At 32.4% G+C, this 19,763-nt stretch overlaps 1 protein-coding gene across 1 annotated transcript; it reads left to right on the forward strand.

Annotated features, from left to right (window-relative positions):
* The first annotated feature begins 19,355 nt into the window (after nucleotides 1-19,355).
* Nucleotides 19,356-19,557, forward strand: LOC141499886 (small ribosomal subunit protein uS14-like). The gene has a single exon (XM_074202675.1). The coding sequence runs from the start codon at nucleotides 19,376-19,378 to the stop codon at nucleotides 19,544-19,546; it is 171 nt and encodes a 56-aa protein (XP_074058776.1). The 5' UTR covers nucleotides 19,356-19,375; the 3' UTR covers nucleotides 19,547-19,557.
* The last annotated feature ends 206 nt before the right edge of the window (nucleotides 19,558-19,763 follow it).

The raw sequence follows: 19,763 nt of genomic DNA on the forward strand, positions 1-19,763 counted from the left end.
TGCATGTCATTTGACCCAACAATACAACTACTAAAAAAAAAAGAAATTAAAGGTAAAATAGCTATTTGCATTAAAAGCTGATTATATATATTTAGGTTTGGGGTTAAGTGCCTTTCCCAAGGCCACACAGCTATGTAATCATTAAGTGTCTGAGACCACATTTGAACCCAGGTACTCCTGACTCCAGGGCCGGTACTCTATCCACTACACCACCTAGCCTCCCCTGATTGTATATATTTTTGTGATGTCAAAGAATTAGAAATGGAGAATGCCCATACATTAGAGAATGTCTTAACAGCAAGTTGTGGTAGATGATTGTAATGGAATAATAATATATTTCTCAGTTTAAGTTTCATTCCATCAGAATATTAATATGGATATATACTTTACATAATTCACATATATAATCTATATCAGATTGGTCACTTTCTCAGCAAGGTATCAGGGAAGGGATGGAGGGATAAAATTTAGAAATTAATACTTATGGAAATAAATATTAATTTTTTTCTATGTGATTGGGAAAAATGAAATATTTTAAAAGAAAAAAGGGAGGGGGAAATATACAAAGTCCACAAAGGAACAAAGTCATGACTTTATTGGGTACTTTACACAAAATGGAAATTTTAGGAATAAATTACCAATTAGAAGAAAGAGTAGCATAAATGAATGAACTTCCTGGATATCAAGGAGGACATGTCATGGTGAGAAGGCATTAAGTGGAACCTTGAGGGGAATGAAGAAGTATCTTTACTGAACTCTATTGGTAATATAGAAATGCTGATTTATTTTATATTATATAACATTAGGGAAATTATTGTTTCAATTGAATTTTAAGTTTATATTATAGGTTTCCTCTAATGAAACCATCAAATGATATGCATAAGTTGATATTATTTTTCATTTTTAATTATGTTTTTGCCCTGATTTCTTTTTATTATGTATTTTCCACAGCTAATATTTCTAATATTGTATTGAATAGTATACTGAATCAAGTCTAACTTAAAAAACTTACTTTCTGGCAGAAATCTTTTCCTATTTCTCCCTAATTTTATTACTTTCCCTCTGAAAATATTTCTAATTTAACAAATATCAACCTTATTGGAAGGCATATAGTTGTTTACATTTTTTCCCCCACTTCATTTTGAGCTCCTAATTCTCATTTTCTTTGATGGCAGAACCCTTCGAACCAGACTTCAAAATAGTCTCAGAGACTTTTCATACTGATTAATGGATATTTTCCTGACATTAATGTATGTCTCCATTTACTTCAGTGACAACTGGGACCAGCTATTTATAAGTACAATTCTCCTTACATTGGATAGAGCACCACACATGCCACAATCCCTAACATCTAGTCCAAGTTTGTTTCTCACTTTTGTAGCCAAATAATGTTGCAACACCAAGTGTGTATGTGCTTTAGGCTTTGGCAGACAAAGTTTCTGCATTTTGTTTATCTAAGACACTACATATATGAATAGTACCAATTTTACTTAAGATCTCTGATACCTTTTTCTTGATTTTTAAAATTAGGTCAACTTTTTTTTACTTTGTCTGAGGTCTTGATTACTGCCTACACTTTAATTCACATAAAGTACTAGAGATACTTCTCCATATTTTGTGTGTGAAGTGTTGTTTCAAGTTTACTTTGTGAAACCAAATACTGTTGCAATTCTTGTTATTCAGTTCAATTTTCTGTGAATTCATCACTATAATATTCATAGTTTTGATCTGTGTATTTCCTTCAATGTTATTTTCTTCTGTTTATCCTTCGTTCTTTGTTTTACTCTTTCCCTGATAAAAAGCAAAACTTTTTTTGCTTCTGACCACTGTCTCTCTTAATCTGTTCTTCCTCTAGGCATCCCATTTTTCTCTTATCCTCTTCCCCTCTCACTTTCTTTTTGAGTAAGATTATATTTCCAAATGATTTAATGAAATATGCTTCTTTCTTCAGATGATAGTGAAGCAAAGCATTTCCTCACCAATCCTACTTTCTCCTCTACTGTAAAAGTCCTTCCATGGAGGTCTCTTTTATGGGAAACAATTTCCTCATTCCTCCTCAACTTGCACCTTTTTTCATTGCAGACCTCTTTCTCACCATTTCCTTTTTTGAGTTCTCCTCAACATAATCAAAGCACAACTATGATCTTTGTTTGTATAAATTCATTCTAATTGCCTGTATAATGCTCGTCTTCTTAGGAATTACCTGTATCATCTTATACAGTATTATAAATCATTTAACTTTATTGAGTATCTTATCATTTGTCTTTCATCTTTACCTTTGTATATTTCTTTTGAATCTTGCATCTTGAATGTGAAATAATCTTTTCAATTCTTTTCTTTTCATCAAGAATATTTGAAAACCCTCTACTTCATTAAGCATCCATTTATTCCCTTGAGGTACTATAGTTAGGTTTTGGACTAGGTTATTCTTTCTTTTAACATTTATCTCCTTTGCCTTCCAGAATATTTTATTTCAATTCCAACCTTCCTTTATCATGGTACCTGCTAAGTCTTGTGAGATCGTGACTTTAACTCTGTGATATTTAAATGGTGTTTTTATAACTGCTTGAAAGCTTATCTCTTTGACCTGGGAACTGAAATTTGGCTATAATATTGCTCAGGTTTTTTTTTTTTTATTTTGGAATCTCATTCAGGAGATGTTCAGAGGATACTTTAATTTTCTTCTTTATCTTCTGATTCTAAGATATCTGGGTGATTTTTCTGCAGCAGTTTCATGAAATATAATACCTAGTCTCTTTGATTGAGAATCTCAAATAGTTTAATAATACTTAAATTATCTCACCAATCTTTTTGTTTTTATTTCTTTTTTTAGTTTCTTAGTAGAATTTCTTTAATTGTATGTAAAGATGATTTTAAACATTCTTTTTTGAAAAATTTTGATTTCCTCATTTTTTCTTTTCCTCCTCTATTTAGTCTGACTCTCTTCCATAGCTTTGCAAGCAATCTACTATAGTTTTAACATGAACAATCATGTTAAACATATTTACATCTTAGTCGTATTGTGACAGAAGCAGAGTAAAAGAAAAAAATCCATGAGAAAGAATATAATAAAAATGAAAAAGTGAAAATCATGTTTTAATCAACATTCAGACTCAGAGTTCTTTCTTTAGATGTAGATGACATTTTCTGTCACAAGTCTTTAAAAATGACTTTGATCACTGCATTGCTAAATCTATCATATCAGATAAAGTTTCTGTTACTGAATACAATGTTTTCCTAATTTTGTTCACTTCATTCAGCAACTGTTCATGTAAGTTTTTCCAGGTTTTTCTAATATTTTCCTGCTCATGCTTTCTTTTTAGAAAAATAGTATTCCATTTCCTTCATGTGTTGCAACTTATTCAACCATTCCTTAATTTATGGACATCCACTGAATTTTCAATTTTTTTTCACCAAAATAGAACTGATATAAATATTGTTGTACATGTGTGTCTTTGTCCCATTTTTGTGAATTCTTTAGGATACAAATTTATTAACAGTAATAGTGGAATAAAGAATATATCCAGTTTTGTAGTCTTTTGGCCATAATTCCAAATTGTTCTTCAGAATGGTGGCATGAGTTCACAACTCCATCAATGCATTAATATCCAGTTCTCTATATATTTTAAAAATGAGTCCTTTATCAGAAACACTGGTTATGAAATTGTTTCTAAATTTTCTGCATTCATTTTAACCTTGGTTGTTTTAATTTTATTTGTGCAAGAACTTTTTATTAAAAATAACTTGTATTCTCATAAATTTATTTGAGAAATGAGAACTTTATTAGAAATATTGACTGTTTTCCACAGTTCTGATTTTTCTTTTAATCTTGGCTGCATTGGTTTTTCCTTTTATAAACAAATTGTAATATAATATATTTGAAATTATTCATTATTGAATTTCATAATTTTATCTATGTTTTGTTTGAACATACATTCTTTCCCTCCTCAAGAATCTGAGAGTTAATTATTTCTTGCTCTCCTAATTGGCTTATGGTGTTACTCTTCAAGTCTAAATCATTTTAAGTATATCATAGCATATTCTGTAAATTGTTGAGTTATGCCTAGTTTTTGTCATACTATTTTCCAATTTGTCTAAGAGTTTTTGTCCCATAATGAGTTCTTATCCAGATAATGGTTCATTACATTTCTCAAACAATAGATTACTAAAGTTATTTGCTACTTTTGTCTTATGTATCTAACCTATACAATTGATCTACTACTTTATTTCATAACCAATTCAGAAAAAATTATTTTTAATAAGTGTTTTATGATATAGTTTTGAATTTGGTACAAGCACATCACCTTCCTTTGACTTTATTTTATAAATTCACTTGAAATTGTTTCTACTTTTTATCTTTCAGAAGAATTTTGATTTTTTTAATTCAATAGAATAATTCTTTGATATTTTGATTGGTACTGAATTTGTACTGAATAAATAAATGATTTAGGAAGAACTGTCTTTTTTATAGTATTAGCTTGGTCTACCCATAAATAATTGAAAGTTTTCCAATTGCTTAGGTCTGACTTTATTTGTGTAAAAGTGATGTGATATTGTAGTCATAGAGTTTCTGGTATTGTCTTCTCAGTTAGATTCCCAAATATTTTTATAGTTTTTAAAATTATCTATCTCAGATGCTAGTATTATAAAGAAATGTTGATTTTTGTGGGATTACTTTGCATCCAGCAACTATGCTAGAGTTCTTAACTGTTTCAAGTAGTTTTTATTTGATTGTTTATGGTTTTCCATGTCTACCATCATATCTTTTTGCAAAATGTGAGAATCTTGCTTCATAATTGTGAATTCTGATTCCTTCAGAATCTTTTGCTTTTCTAATTGTTAAAGCTAACATTTCTAGAAAACTATTAAATAATAATGGTGATAACAGATATTCTGTAATGGGGCTAAAATATACCCTGGATTTTGCATTTAAGGATTTCTTTGAAGAGGTGTTTTATATCTTCACTCTATGGCTATTTTTACCCAATAGCTCTAGAATATGAGGGCAATTTTCTTTAATAATTCCTTGAAAGACATAGTACAAGCTCTTTTATTGTTTGTAGATTTCAGGTAATAATTTTTAAATTATACCTCCTGGTTCTGTTTTCCAGTTAAATTTTTTTTTTCAATAAGGTTTTTCACATTTTCTTCTTCTTTTTTTCCATTCTTTTGATTTTGTCTTTGAAATCTCATAGCAACTTGTAACTTTTAAGAATTATTCCTCTTCTGCTAGGTTTGTATTCATTTTTTCATGTGACTACTTCTACTTTTTAAAGAGCTGTTTTCTGTAGTCAGTTTTTGTGCCTTTCACTGTCTCCTGAATAATTCTCATTTCTTTTCCCAGATTTTTTCTACTTCCCTTGATTTTTAAAATTCCTTTTAAGCTCTTCCAAGAAGACTTTTTGTGCTTGAGATCAATTCATATCTCTTTGTAAGAATTCATATTTAGGTATTTTTCTATTTTCTTCTGCTAAGTTTGTGTCTCAATCTTCCTTGTTGCCATAGAATCTTTTTGTGATTAGACTCTTTTTGATTTGTTGCTTTTTTAAAATAAAATTGAGGCACAAGAGGCATTATTTCCACCTGAACTTTTTTTTTTATTTCAGCCCCTTTTGAATTAGTTTTGAGGTATTATTTTGAAAGTTGTTTGGAGAAGAATATTGGATAGCTTGAATGCAGTACTCCCTCTACCTCAATATCTTGTCTCTACCCCAATAGATAATTTTTTTTTAACAAAAAGCATACTCATTGAGATTTATAATGCTTTTGAGATCCATTCTGTTTTTTGTACAAATCTCCTGTGAGTGTGTGTGTGTGTGTGGGGGGGGTGTAGGCTTAAAGAAAGACACAGAGAGAAATAGAGAAAATGTTTAACCTCTTTCTGACTCTACCTAAATTCCTCACTTTTTGCAGTTTAATCTATTCATACCCATTTTTCTAGATTATAGGAAACAAATACATTAAAAAAGATAAGATTTTATGAAGACATTTTATTTTTAACAAATATTCTATTTTGAAGAATTTAAGGAGTTGCTTTTTAATAAACAATCATGGTGAAGACTTTTTTGTTAAAACCATCATATGATCTTAAATGAGTCAATACAGAAATACTTAAATCTCTTTGAAAATGATGTTTCTCTAATATCAGTGGTCTAGACCCTAAATATATATGGCAAATGAATATTATAGACAAAAAGATGGCCTTGGATTTATGGCTAATTTTCATAGCAGTTCAACCATCTGATCTACTGTGTTCATGGAAACAATTAACACCCCAACTATGTATCCTACTGTTTTAATTGGTGGCACAGTTTTAATTCTCGGCAATGTGGTAAAAATTGGATGCATAATAATTCCTGCACCAAGTGTGGGTTTAGGCCAGGATAGTCCAGCTTGTCCTTTCCCCTATGAGCCACCTGGATGTGATATCACATAGAACACTCCAAAAATATTCCATGATTAATGACAAAACTATCCCTCTTATAACTTCTTCTACCAATTCATCAAAATATGATGAGAACTGTTGATTCAGCATATTTCAAGTATTTTTTTCAGATAACTGTTTTTCATCATTAGGAAATGAGGAAAAATGAATGCCCATTTCAAAATAGCCATGTGTCCTCCGAAACAAAATCTGACACAAAACGTTGGCATGATAATAATACTTTGCTACTTCTATTTGCAGACCTCCATCTGTTCCTCTCAAGGCTTGGAAACTCATTATTCTATGCTGTTTTGCTATCATAGTTTTCATCTGCCAAAGCTGTATTCTTTTGTGATTTTCTGCCCTTACATAATTCTGCTTTGGACTTTTTTACTTTCATTTGTTTCTTCATTACAGCAGAACATAGTCAATATTCTGCAAAATTGCACTGAGTCCATAGTTTTTTGCCATCTCCATTCATGATCTTCTACTCAAGACTTCTGCTCTCCCCAGGATTATTTCCACTAATTATATTTATTTTGTGTGTACATGTATGCATATCAATTTCTTCTATGTGTATATATGTCGATATTTTGTATCTATTTTCCCTACAATATAAACTATTAAAAGATAGAATGTCATGTTTTTTTTTCTTTTTAAATGTGAGAAAAAATTCTGGACCTTAACCCTATTCCACTCAGCATAAATCAAATTGATATGATTCAATAGGGATAGTGATTATTACTTCTGTATATCAGGCCCTAGAGTTGGAGCTGTACATTGTAAGAACTCTTGTATGATCATAAGGAGGTAGCTGAAGGATCTCTATCTTTATTTTCACTGTCATGGTGATCAACCAGTATTTAGCATAGGTGATTCAATCACACGGAAAGTTTTACAAATTATTTTTGTACCTCCAATCCATTCTCTCTTATACAACACAAACAGGTGACCATCTTATCATCACTTAGTCAGTGATGATGCCCTTGCTTCACAAAATCTATGAACTCCATGTTTTTATATTATTTTTGGCTCTCAAGAGCAAAGACTATCAACCAGTTAGATTTTATATATTACTATGTCACCATGGCATATTTGGATCAAACCTAGAAAGATAGGGTTCTAGAATGAGAGGACATATGAGAACATTAGAAGGATCTAAGATTCACTTCATTAAAGGGAATACTGACTCTTTCAAAAAGAGTTTTCCTTAGTCTTTTATTGTAGATTGCACAATTTTAATCTCCACATATACCAACTCAGTATCAAGCATATACAAGGAACTTAATAATTTATTTTGATTAATTACAATTTATTTTTAGCCAATGTCATGTTGCATTTGTGACTTGTCATTCACATGATCTGAATTCACTAACAGTAACCTGGAAAAACATTAATTCTATAATAGGAGTGGATACCAGGTGATTTTTGTATACCAAACTAGAGAGTAAGAAGATCTTCATTACTCCACTTCTTGCATTACACTAAAAAACTCTTCAGAGTTGGAAAATGATTATATAAAGCCATTAGAGACAGCAGAGAGACAAAGCAAATAATGTATTAGCAAATAAGAAACTTCAAATTCAGAGCATGATAGGACCAAGAGAATGGTACAAGGTGACATTTCTAGTAATAAAATGCTATAAATATAGTTTTATCTACTTGGATTGATGAATATCCACTGTACTTAGAATCAGGATATCTTGAGGTCAAGTTCTGCTTCAAACATTTAATAACTGTGGGAGCCTGAATCAGTCACTTAACCTCTCTGTGCCTGTATTCTCAGCTATAAAATGAAAGAGCTGTTCCCTTTCAATGTTCACTAAGGTTCGTTCTGTCTTTAAATCTATGGTACTATGATACTTCAATATACAATGGGAGGAAGTATAGATTTCAGAAAATAGATTAGCAAGAGACCATCAATGAAAGACCTTATTATAAAAACAAGCTTTATTTTTTAAATGAGCATGAATTAGGTCAGCTAGATGGTACAGTATAGAACACTGTCCCTGGAGTCAGAAAGACTTGACTTCAATTCCAACCTCAGATCCTGGACAAGTCACTTTAAACCCCTATAGCTTCCCCCACCCCCCAAACAAAAAAAATGAAGACAGAGAATGGAAAATAGTTCTTTTGATTATCATTCATTTTCTTTTTCTGTCAGTGGAATAATTTCCAGAATTATTTAATGCTGAACAATAAGACATTTAAGGACTTAAAAAGGAGTTCTTTTTTTTCCTATCACAGCACCCCTGGGCAACTGTAATTGTCTCTATCAGACAAAATTATTTGACAGTCCAATTTTATAGGACCAACTATAAACAAATTCAAAATTTCAAAAGGTTTTTTCACAAAAAAGTAATTTGTAAGCTAAGTACTAGGGGCATTGTGTCTTTGTCTGTGTATGTGTGTGTGTGTGTGTGTGTGTGTGTGTGTGTGTGTATGTGCTGTGTTTGAGTGTGTGAATGAAAGGAGACAGAAATAGATTCAGATAAGCAAAATACATAACCTCTGTCCTTTGCTTCCTTTCCTTTCCCTCTACCTATTGCCATTTGTGTACAGTTTTGTAACAAAAGTTTTTTTTATATAATATACTATTTTAGTATGGCAGAACACTAGGACTTGAAATACAAACTCTTTCTAACAATTATATCAATAAAAATAAACTGGAGGAAGAAAATCAAAAATAAAAAAAATGGAAAATGAGTTCTGAGTTCTGAGTGATTCTTCACAACTAGTAAGAGCAACAAAAATCTGACAGGTTATGTTGGCAATAAGAATGCCCCTCTCTAACCCCATGAAAACAGACTACATATATATATATATATATATATATATATATATATATATATATATATATATATATATATATATATATATATAACATTGCTTCAATTTAAGCCATAGCATTGTAGCAAATATTGCCTTAGGACAGAGGACTCCTTTGTCTCTGTCTCTGTTTCTCTATCGCTCTGTGTGTGTGTGTGTGTGTGTGTGTGTGTGTGTGTGTGTGTCTCAAAGATAAAATTTTCATAACATGATGCATCAATGCTTTGTGTTATGCATTTTAAGTTGAAAATAACATTTCATACCAGAGTTTTGCTATGTGGTCTCTTATGGTGCAAAATGCTTTTCATGATGATTCCTATGAGAATGAGAATGAAAGTTATTGTCTTTCCACTGAAATGAAAACTGAGAGACAAAGGTTTGATGGCAGGAGAAATACTACAAGTAGCTGATGAAAGGAGGATTGACTTCCTAGGGTTTTTATTCCCTTCAGGAATGCCCTAAGATCAAAATTGGCATATAAAGATGATAGGATTTTTGAGATAGTTGTCATAGGAAATGTATTTTGCATTCATTACTACCTTATATTTCATTCTCTGTGAATGATTTGAAGTTGTTTGGCTGTTAAGAGCATGAAACAAAAAGAAATAGGAGATAATGAAATATAGCTGATTTCTACTAAGTTCTTTCTCCCAAGTTTTATCTAGGGGACATACAAAATGTGAACTTTCTTTCCTAAGAATATTAGCTTTAGCAATAAAAGAAGAAAAGGAAATTGAGTGAATAAGAACTGACAATAAAGAAACAAAGTTTGCACTCTTTGTAGATGATATATGATGGTGTAGTTAAAGAATCCTTGAAAATAAACTAAAAAACTACTTGAGACAATTAACAACTTTAGCAAAGTTGCAGGACATCAAATAAACCCACAGAAATCATCACTATTTCTCTCTCTCTCTCTCTCTCTCTCTCTCTCTCTCTCTCTATATATATATATATATATATATATATATATATATATATATACATATATATATGTATATATATATACATATATCATTAAAAAGCATATCAGCAGGAGAAAGAAAGAGAAAATCAATTTAAAATAACTATAGACAAAATTAAATATTTGAGAGTCTATGTGCCAAGACAAACCCAGGAATTCTATGAACACATTTACAATATACTTTTCACACAAGTAAAGTCACATCTCAACAATTAGAAAAATATCAATTGCTTATAGTTAGGCAGAGTTAATATAATAAAAATGATGATTCTATTTATATTAATTTATTTATCCAGGGTCATTACAATCAAACAATAAAAATGATTTTTTAGAGATGCCTAAAATAATAAAATATATCTGGAAGAACAATAAATCAAGATTATAAAGGGAATTAATGGGAAAAAAGCAAAGAAAGGTGTCCTAACCATATTAGATCTAAAACTATATTATAAAGCAACAATCATAGCTGGCTAATAGAATGGGGGATTAGCAGAATAGTTAAGTGCAAAATACACAGTAGTAAATTACTATAGTTATCTTCTGTTGGATAATTCTAAAGACTTCAGCTTCTGGGACAAAAACTCACTATTTGATAACAACTCAGTGGGGGTGAGGAACTGAAAATGGTATGACAGAAACTAGGCAAGGACATAATGAATATATATAGACTTAGACATAAAGGAAGATGCCATAATCCAATTAGGAAAGCAAAGAATAATTTATCTGTCAGATCCCTGGAGATAAAAAAAAATAGAACATTATGAAATGCAAAATGGATAATTTTGATTAAATTAAATTTAAAAGATTTTGCACAAACAAAATCAATACAACTAAAATTAAAAGAATCAGAAAGTTGGATAACAATTTTTATAGTCAGTATTTATGATAAAAGTCTCATTCCTTGGGGCAGCTAGGTGGCGCAGTGGACAGAGCACCAGCCCTGGAATCAGGGGTACCTGAGTTCAAATCCAGCCTCAGACACTTAATAATTAACTAGCTGTGTGGCATATAGAGATGATAGGACTTTTGGGCAAGCTACTTAACCCCATTGCTTTGTAAAAACTAAAAAAAGTCTCATTCCTGATATATATAGAGAACAGTGCCAAATTTATAAGAAATCATTTACCTATTGACAAATGGTCAAATGATATGAATAGCTGAAGAAATTAATTGGTATCAATATTCATATGAAAAAATTCTCTAAAACATTTTTGATTAGATAAATGCAAACATCTCTGAGTTACCACCTTAAAGCTATATGACTTTATTACAGAAAAGATATACGATGAATGTTGGAGGAGATGTGAGAAAACTGGGACAATAATTCTCCATTGGGTGGAGTTTTAGACTACCATTCCATTGAGCAATTGGAACTAAGCTCTAAGGGCTATGCATACTTTGATCTAGCAATATTGCTACTAAGTCTGTTTTCTAAAAGAGAGAAAAAATAAAAAGGAACAACATTTGTAAGTACAAAAATATTTATAGTAGTTCTTTTCTAGTGGCAAAAAAACTGGATGTTGGCCAGTGGCTAATTCAGTTGTTCTATTTGATTGTGATGGAATACTGTTCTGATGTAAGAAATGATGAGCAAGATGTTCTCAGAAGAAACTGGAAAGATTTACATGGATTGAAGGAAAGTGAAATGGACTGTCTGCAAAGCAGTATTAATAATGTAAAATCATCAGTTGTGAATGGCTTAGCTCTTCTCCACAATATAATGATCCAAGACAAATATGAAGGACCCAGGATGAAAAATGCTATCCATCCCAGGTAAAAAACTGATCGTATCTAAATATGGATTGAAGCAAAAAGATAGATAATAGATGGATGGAAAATTTAGATGGTTTGATAGATAGATATAGATATATACTATACTTATATTTTTGATTTTATTTAATTATATATTTATTAGTATAGGTTCTTTATGTTTACATTTGTTTATTTTTTTATTTTTATGTGTGTTTTGTGTGTGTATAAATGTATGAATATATTTATACTTTTTTGGTTTATTTTTCTTACAGGTTTTTTTTGGACTATATTTTACAACATTATTATAATGAAAATATTTCCTGACTACACATATATAACCTATATCAAATTACTTTCTTCTCAGTGTGAAGAGTAGACTGGGGATGGTGGAAGAAAAATTTGGAAATCAAAGTATTAAAAATGAGTGTTAAAAACATTTTACATGTAATGGGAAAAAATAAGGTACTAAATTGAAAACTTCTAAATACTAAAATGCCCAATAAAAAAGGAACAAAACCACCATAAGTTTTTAAAATTTTTACCATTCTCCATTCTCCTTGAAGAAAATACTTTGAAAATACATTGTTTCTTTTCCCTATCTTAATAAATAATCAATTTGGCTCCACATATTCCCTTCTAAATAAACAAATCTGCTCATAAAAGTCCACATTTCCTTTTAGACTAAAAATGGGTTCTGACATTTTAGTAAGGAATTCTTGAAAATTCTTTACATAATTAAAAGGGAATTTTTTCATTCTGTAACTTTTTGCTTAGCCTTGCTAAATAATTATTCTTTTTATGTCTTTATGTCTTGTTTTTTTAGAATATCAAAGTTGAAGTTTCCCTTTTATTTACCTATATTATATGATTCTTCTTACTGTGACTCCTTGGTACTAAAATATTTTCTTTTTTTTTCCTTCTTTAATTACTTCATAGCTATGAATTTTATGAATAACATTTTGGGAGTTTTAATTTTGAATATTCATTTCTCATTCAGGTGAGTGATAGAACATTTCAATTTTCTTTTTGGTTTCTTATTCTAAGAAATTACATTAGTTATTATTTAAAATTTCTTGAAACATTGCTTCCAAATTATTTGATCATGATTTTCAAATAATGTCACATCAGATTACATCTCCTTCAGCTGATGGATTTTTGAAAAACTTTAAATGTAGTTTTAGAGTGCAAAATCCAAAGAGTTCGATAACCTTAGTGTAATTTTAATATATAATAAATTAATATTTATGTAATACTCTGTAATTCCTAGAATTTCTTGTTATTTTGATGATTTTTAAAATTTTATTTTTAATATTCTATTTTAATTGTCATTTTTTCTTCTAACTTTTTGAGGGCATTAAATTCTTGGATGAGGTTTTCTAATATTTATCCTAAGATATGACTTCTCCTTGTCATCTTATCCTCTTGGTAGGTCTATTTTATATATATATTTTTTAAAAAATTCTTCTAAGTATTCCTGAAATTCTTGTGGCCAGTAGTTTTATCTCTGATGCTTTACCTAAGTAGATTTCTTGGAGGGAATTGCTATTTTATCAATTGAATATTCCTAGTGTCTCAAAATTTTCCTGTTTTCTTGTCATATTATTCTCAATATCCATGGTGCAGCTAGGGAATTCTGTTGCTTTTGCCTGAAATTAACAGCATGAGTAAGGTCTATCTGGTCCTTAGTAGGGAGTTCAATAAGCCCCTCATTCAAAAGACTCAAAGGTTACCCTGGCTGATTGATTTGACCTGAAACCTTTTCTTTTTCCAGGATACCCCTACTTTTCCTTGCATTATACTCTTCTACACTGGTGTTGACATTTTATGTTATAACACTGCTTAACAAAGATAAAAAATTTTCTGATTTTGTGGATTTCTAGATTTTCACAGTTTGTTTCTTTTTTATTGTAGTACTTGATTGTGTCAAGATCTATACATTGGAAAGTTAGGAGTACTTTATTAGATTTCAGAAACATCATTTCAATTCCTTCCTTTATTCTTGGATAGTCTTATTTCAATTTATTTTTTTAATTTTTGGATATGCAGTTTAAAACTTTTTATTGCATCTTGGTTTACTTATTTTATATTATTACAATAATCTTGTTAAGAGAGTAAAAGTAAATTCCCTCCCCACCCAAAAGATGAGAAACCCCAAGAAAGTGAGAGAGAAAAAAATGTACTTCAGGCTGTTTTCAGATTCCAATGGCTCTTTATCTGGGATGAGTTGCCTTCTTCATTATAAGTCCACCAAAAAAGTTGTTTCATTATTTTTCCCACAGTTGCTATTACTACCTGAACTATATTCCTTCCTACTCTCATTTATTCTATTCTCTCTTTCTCCTTTCACCCTGTCCCTGTTCAAAAGTGTGTTGTATCTGAGTACACTCTCCCATGATCTTCCCTCTCTTCTGTCACCTATTCCCCCCTTCTTCCCCCCCATTCCCCCTTGTTCATTCCTGTCTTCTAATTTTTCTCTAGGATTAGGTAAATTTCTATACCCTATTAAATGTGTATGTTATTTCCTCTCTGAGCCATTTCTGATAAGAATGAAGGGTTATTCATTTCCCCTCACCTTCCCCATTCCACTCCATTGAAAACATTTTTTCTTGACTCTTTGTGAAATATCTTAGCCTCCTCTTCCTCTCCTTTCTCTTCCTACCATTACTTTACTTTATCACCCATTGGGTCCATCTTTTTACTATATTATACCATTTTATTCAGCTCCTTCCTGTGCTATATATATATATATATTTATATATATATATATATATATATATATATATATATATATTTATATATATATGCTCTTTCTAACTGCCATTATAGATGAGAAAGTTCATATGAGTTATATTTCTTCTTCCCATGCAGGAATACAAACAGTTCAACATCATCAACATCATTAAGTTCCTCATAATTAGTCCTTCTTGTCTTCCCTCTCTATGGTTCAACTGAGTCCTATACTTGAAGATCATGTTTTCTGCTCAGCTCTGGTTGTTTCAATAGGAAAGTCTGAAAGTCCCGTTTCATTAAAAGTCCATTTTTTACCCTGAAATAGGATGTTTGGATTTCTAATAGTTGTTTTCAGTAGATGATTCTCAGTTGTAAATCAAAACCTTTTGCCTTCTAGAATATCATATTCCAAGTCCTATGAACCGTCAGTAGATGCTGACAGATCCTGTGTAATGCAGACTATAGAATTATTGTAGTTGAATTGTTTCTTTCTTGCAGCTTTTAGCATTTTGCCTTTGACTTGGGAGTTTTGGCATTTGATTATAATATTCCTGGAAGTTTTTCTTTTGGGATATCTTTCAGGAGGTTATTGGTGAATTCCTTCAATTTCAGGGCAATTTTGTTGTATTATTTCTTGAAACATGAATTCCAGGCTCTTTTCCTGGTCATTATTTTCAGGTAACCTAATAATTTTTAAATGATCTCTTCTGTATCTGTTTTCGAGGTCAGTTGTTTTTCCAATGAGATATTTCACATTTTCTTATAATTTTTGGTTTGTTTGGAATAGTTTTATTACTTCCTGATTTCTTGCAAAGTCATCAGCTTCATATATTTTCATTCTTCATGTGAAGCAGTTATTTTCTTCAAAGAGCTTTTTTTCTCCTTTTCCAGCTGGCCAATACTGTTTTTTAAGGCAATCTTCTCCTCATTTGTTTTTTGTGTTCTTTTTTCCATTTGGCCTAACATGTTATTTTCTTCAGTATTTTTTGTCTTTCTTTCACCAAGCTGCTAATTTGGTTTTCATGATTTATCTACAACATTTTCATTTCTCCTCCCAATCTTTCCTCTACCTCTCTTAATTGCTTTTCAAAGTCTTTCTTTGAGCTCAGACATAGCCTGAGCACATTTTCTATTTCTCCTACAGGTTTGGGGTACAGAAGCTTCAATTTTGTCATCTTCTGAATCTTCCATGGGACCAAAGTAGTTTCCTATGTTCAGATTCTTCTTTTTCTTCTGTTTACTCATTTCCTTAGTCTAAGACTGATTTACCACACTTCCAATGCTTTGTGAAGTTTTGGGGACACCCTACTGGGACTTTAATTCCTCCAAGGTTTTATGAGAGGCTCTAACTGCTTTCTTCCCTGTGCTTTGATATGTGGATGACCATAGACCCTCCCCCTGCCTTGGGTATATGTGGAGTGTGCCTGCTTAGCTATGGTAGTATGGAAGGCCAAACTGCAACCTGGATCTGAGTGTGGACAAACAGCAGATTCCTTCTCCAGGGAGAGCAGAGAGACCTCTTCAGTCTCCCTTTACCCCCTTGCAGTCTGTGGGCTAAGAGCTCTGGATGTGCTAGGTGACTCTGTCAACTCCTGCTGCAGGTTCTCAGCAGGGCTGCTCTGAGGCCAGAGCTCCCTCCCATTCTCTCTGGTGTGGCAGAATTCTCTCATTACCACTTCAAGCTGTTTCATGAGATCCCAGGGCCAGAAAGTCTGAAAACCATCCCCTCTGCTATGGACCCAGGTATCCCCAGTTATCTATGTACCCAGCCCAGTTGCACTGCCCTGTGCTGCCATTGCAATTGTAGCAGCTTTTTCCAACTCCCAGTCTGGTGAAACAGAGCTTTCCTGTGGAACTTCTAAGTTGTCTTGGACTGGGAAATTTTATCACTCATTCTTTCTGTGAGTTCTGCCTCTCTAAATTTTGACTTGAGTCATAATTTGACAGCTTTTAGAGTTTTGGGGGGAGTGAGTTTCTGGGAATTCCTGCTTTCATGCACCGTCTTGCCTCTGCCTCCTAATTTCACTTTCTATTGATATTTAACTCTCATGATTAATTGTTTTATATTATTTAGTTGTGAGATGTCTACATAATTTTGAGTTCTGCTACTTTTTCTTTGAACCTCTTTTTCTAACATTTTTTCTCATTCTTTTCTATGACTGTTTTTGTATAAAAAAATCAACTATTATATTATCTTTCTGTCTTTCTGCATACTCTGAAAGTAATGTCGACCCATAAACTTCAATTATCTTTGTACTGATCTTTTTTTTATATTCTTTTTTTTTTTTTTTACGTTTTTGCAAAGCAAATGGGGTTAAGTGGCTTGCCCAAGGCCACACAGCTAGGTCATTATTAAGTGTCTGAGACCAGATTTGAACCCAGGTACTCCTGACTCCAAGGCCAGTGCTTTATCCACTACACCACCTAGCCGCCCCTTTTATATTCTTTTCAAGATGACTGCAAGATCAGATAATTTTGTGGCTTCTGTATGTATAACAGAGTAAATTCTTTCTCTTCTTTTGTCACCTCTCCAAGGACAAACATTAAACATCTAACTGAAATATCTTTTTGAATTCTATATTGATGTGCTCCTCATCAACCCCTAATGAAATGGAGGAATAATAATCTGGGCTATGTTTCTGATGTTTCTGATTCATCGCTGATTCACCCACTATGAATTGCAAAGATCTTATATCATTAAACACTTAGAATGAACTGCAAAACTTTCAAAAGCTGTACTTCTGTAGCAGAGAAGACAAATCTGTCATTTGTTGTCTTTCATATTTTTCCTTCTCCACCCCCTAGCATGAAAGTGACTCCTTGGAGAAATAGTTAAATATTTTTTTCTCTTTATCCCTTTTCTCCTTACTATGATCCATGATATAATAACAATCCAATAATAATTTTATGAATTCTTAAATTGTGACAAGTCTTTGAGAATATTTTTAGGCCCTAGACATTGAAGAATGGTATGTATTAGACCTCATATTTATCCACATCTTCATAATTCAGCTTCCCGCCACCCCTTCCCTGAACATAAAATGAGATGGTTCAGCCCCCTTTACTTTCCTAACCTTTCCCTAAAAGGAGGTAGACTTGTTTCTGGAAGTTGATTGACACTAGCCTCATGTAGCAGATGGAATTTGGATTCACCAATTAAAGATAGAAATCAAGGGTTACTGAGAGACAAAGGAATTCACACACTCTTTTGGATTTTAAAAATGTTCAGGATTTTATTACAAATTATTACAAAGTAAACAGGTTAAAACTCCTAGAAAAGCAATAAGCATTTTTAGAATAGGCTAGGTAAAATTTGAGTAAGGGAGGGAGGGAGGGAGAGAGAGAGAGAGAGAGAGAGAGAGAGAGAGAGAGAGAGAGAACAAGAGAGAGCCCTGATCATGTGATATGGGAGACCACCAGGGCCTAGCATGGGAACACATGGACTAAGAAGGAAAGAGAGATGCAGACATCATGCAAGGTGGAAAATAAAGTCAGAAAAAAAAGCAAGAAGGGGAGGTGCTTCCTCTTAAATACACTTCTGTAAATGGTTGGGCAAGGGGTGGTGCTTGGGGAGTGGTTTAGCACCTGGACCAGGTATTCTCCTATGAGAAGTGACTTACTGGTCTTTCCTGTTCCAAAGTGCTTGACCTTTAAGTTCAACATGTCACTATCATGCTGTCACAACAGCAATCCTGGGTAAGGGTCAAGTACATGGGAAAAGGAAGCTGGATCAAAGAGGAATGGGTAACTAGGACACAAACAATGGGTGTCAGTTTACATCTCATGAGCAAATAACCTTCCACAATTAAACAAAATTTAACAGTATAAAATATTATATTCATAATTCTCTATATCACTCAAAGATGTAGCTTCCTTGTCCACTAAAGGTATAAAATTTTAACTAATATTAACTGGGGAATCTAAGACTTAATGGATTTCTCAGGCCTACATATTGTCAGTGTTCTTTACTACATCATGGTCTCATAATCCAAAGAATTTCTATATCTTTGCTGTATCAAGGCAGGAAAGCCACCTCTCCTTAATTATTAAATAACTTGAAAATGCTTAAGTGAAATCTGAATTAGAAAAAAATACTAGTTTTAGAGCTGGCTCCAAAAATGTTTATCTGGACAGAAGGTTGGGACTTTTTAGTTTTTCTTTGTAAGCTAGAGATGAGTCACTGAAAATGAGAATGCCCTTATTTGCATCATTAGGAGGCAGAAAATGCATCAGAAGAGAAAATGAGTTGATAAGGTCAATATAGTTGTAGAAAAGAAGGATGAATAAAGGAGGAACAAGTGACAGATGATAAACCAAAAAGAAAAAGTGTCCACTAAAGACAGAATACAGAAACTTATATGAAAGTTCTAAATCCCCCCCCCCCCCCCCCCCCGCCATCTCCCCTCATCTACTAAGGGCTGTACTGATTTTAAAAGAGATATTGCTTCACTAAAAGATAATTGATTTGAGGTAAGAGAAGCACCTTCATGCAATCTATAGCCTCAGAGAGGAAAAAACTCTCAAGGATTTGCCTACAGTGTTCTTTACTGATCCCTGGAAATGGGGGGAAATAGGCTTTAAACCTGCATTGCAGTAATACGAGATTTGACTTTACTGAGTTCTGATTTCATAAAAAAAAAAGATTCCTTTTGTGTTGCGTCTTTGCCAGTGGCGCCATGGGTCACCAGCAGCTGTACTGGAGCCACCCTCGTAAATTCGGCCAGGGGTCTCGGTCGTGCCGCGTCTGTTCCAACCACCACGGCCTGATCCGCAAGTATGGCCTGAACATGTGCCGCCAGTGCTTCTGGCAGTACGCGAAGGACATCAGCTTCATCAAGTTGGACTAAGTTGTATTTCCAGACCTCTGCTTCATTAATTACTCTATCAGTGGCCACCATTGGATTTCAGTCTGTACAACTATTTGATCTACCCACCTGAAGATCGATTCTGTTGTTCCTGCTATGCTAATTTGTATACATAATTTAAAAAAGGTCATCTCAGTTATGACTAAAATTTAGTGTGAACTTATTGACCCTTCAACAAATTATGTGAAAATAAAAAGTA

Source organism: Macrotis lagotis, chromosome X, assembly GCF_037893015.1.
Source record: "Macrotis lagotis isolate mMagLag1 chromosome X, bilby.v1.9.chrom.fasta, whole genome shotgun sequence".
Lineage (NCBI taxonomy): Eukaryota > Metazoa > Chordata > Mammalia > Peramelemorphia > Peramelidae > Macrotis > Macrotis lagotis.

Excerpts from the sequence above, each read along its gene's own strand:
- LOC141499886 (XM_074202675.1), top strand. The coding sequence starts at position 19,376 with ATGGGTCACCAGCAGCTGTACTGGAGCCACCCTCGTAAATTCGGCCAG.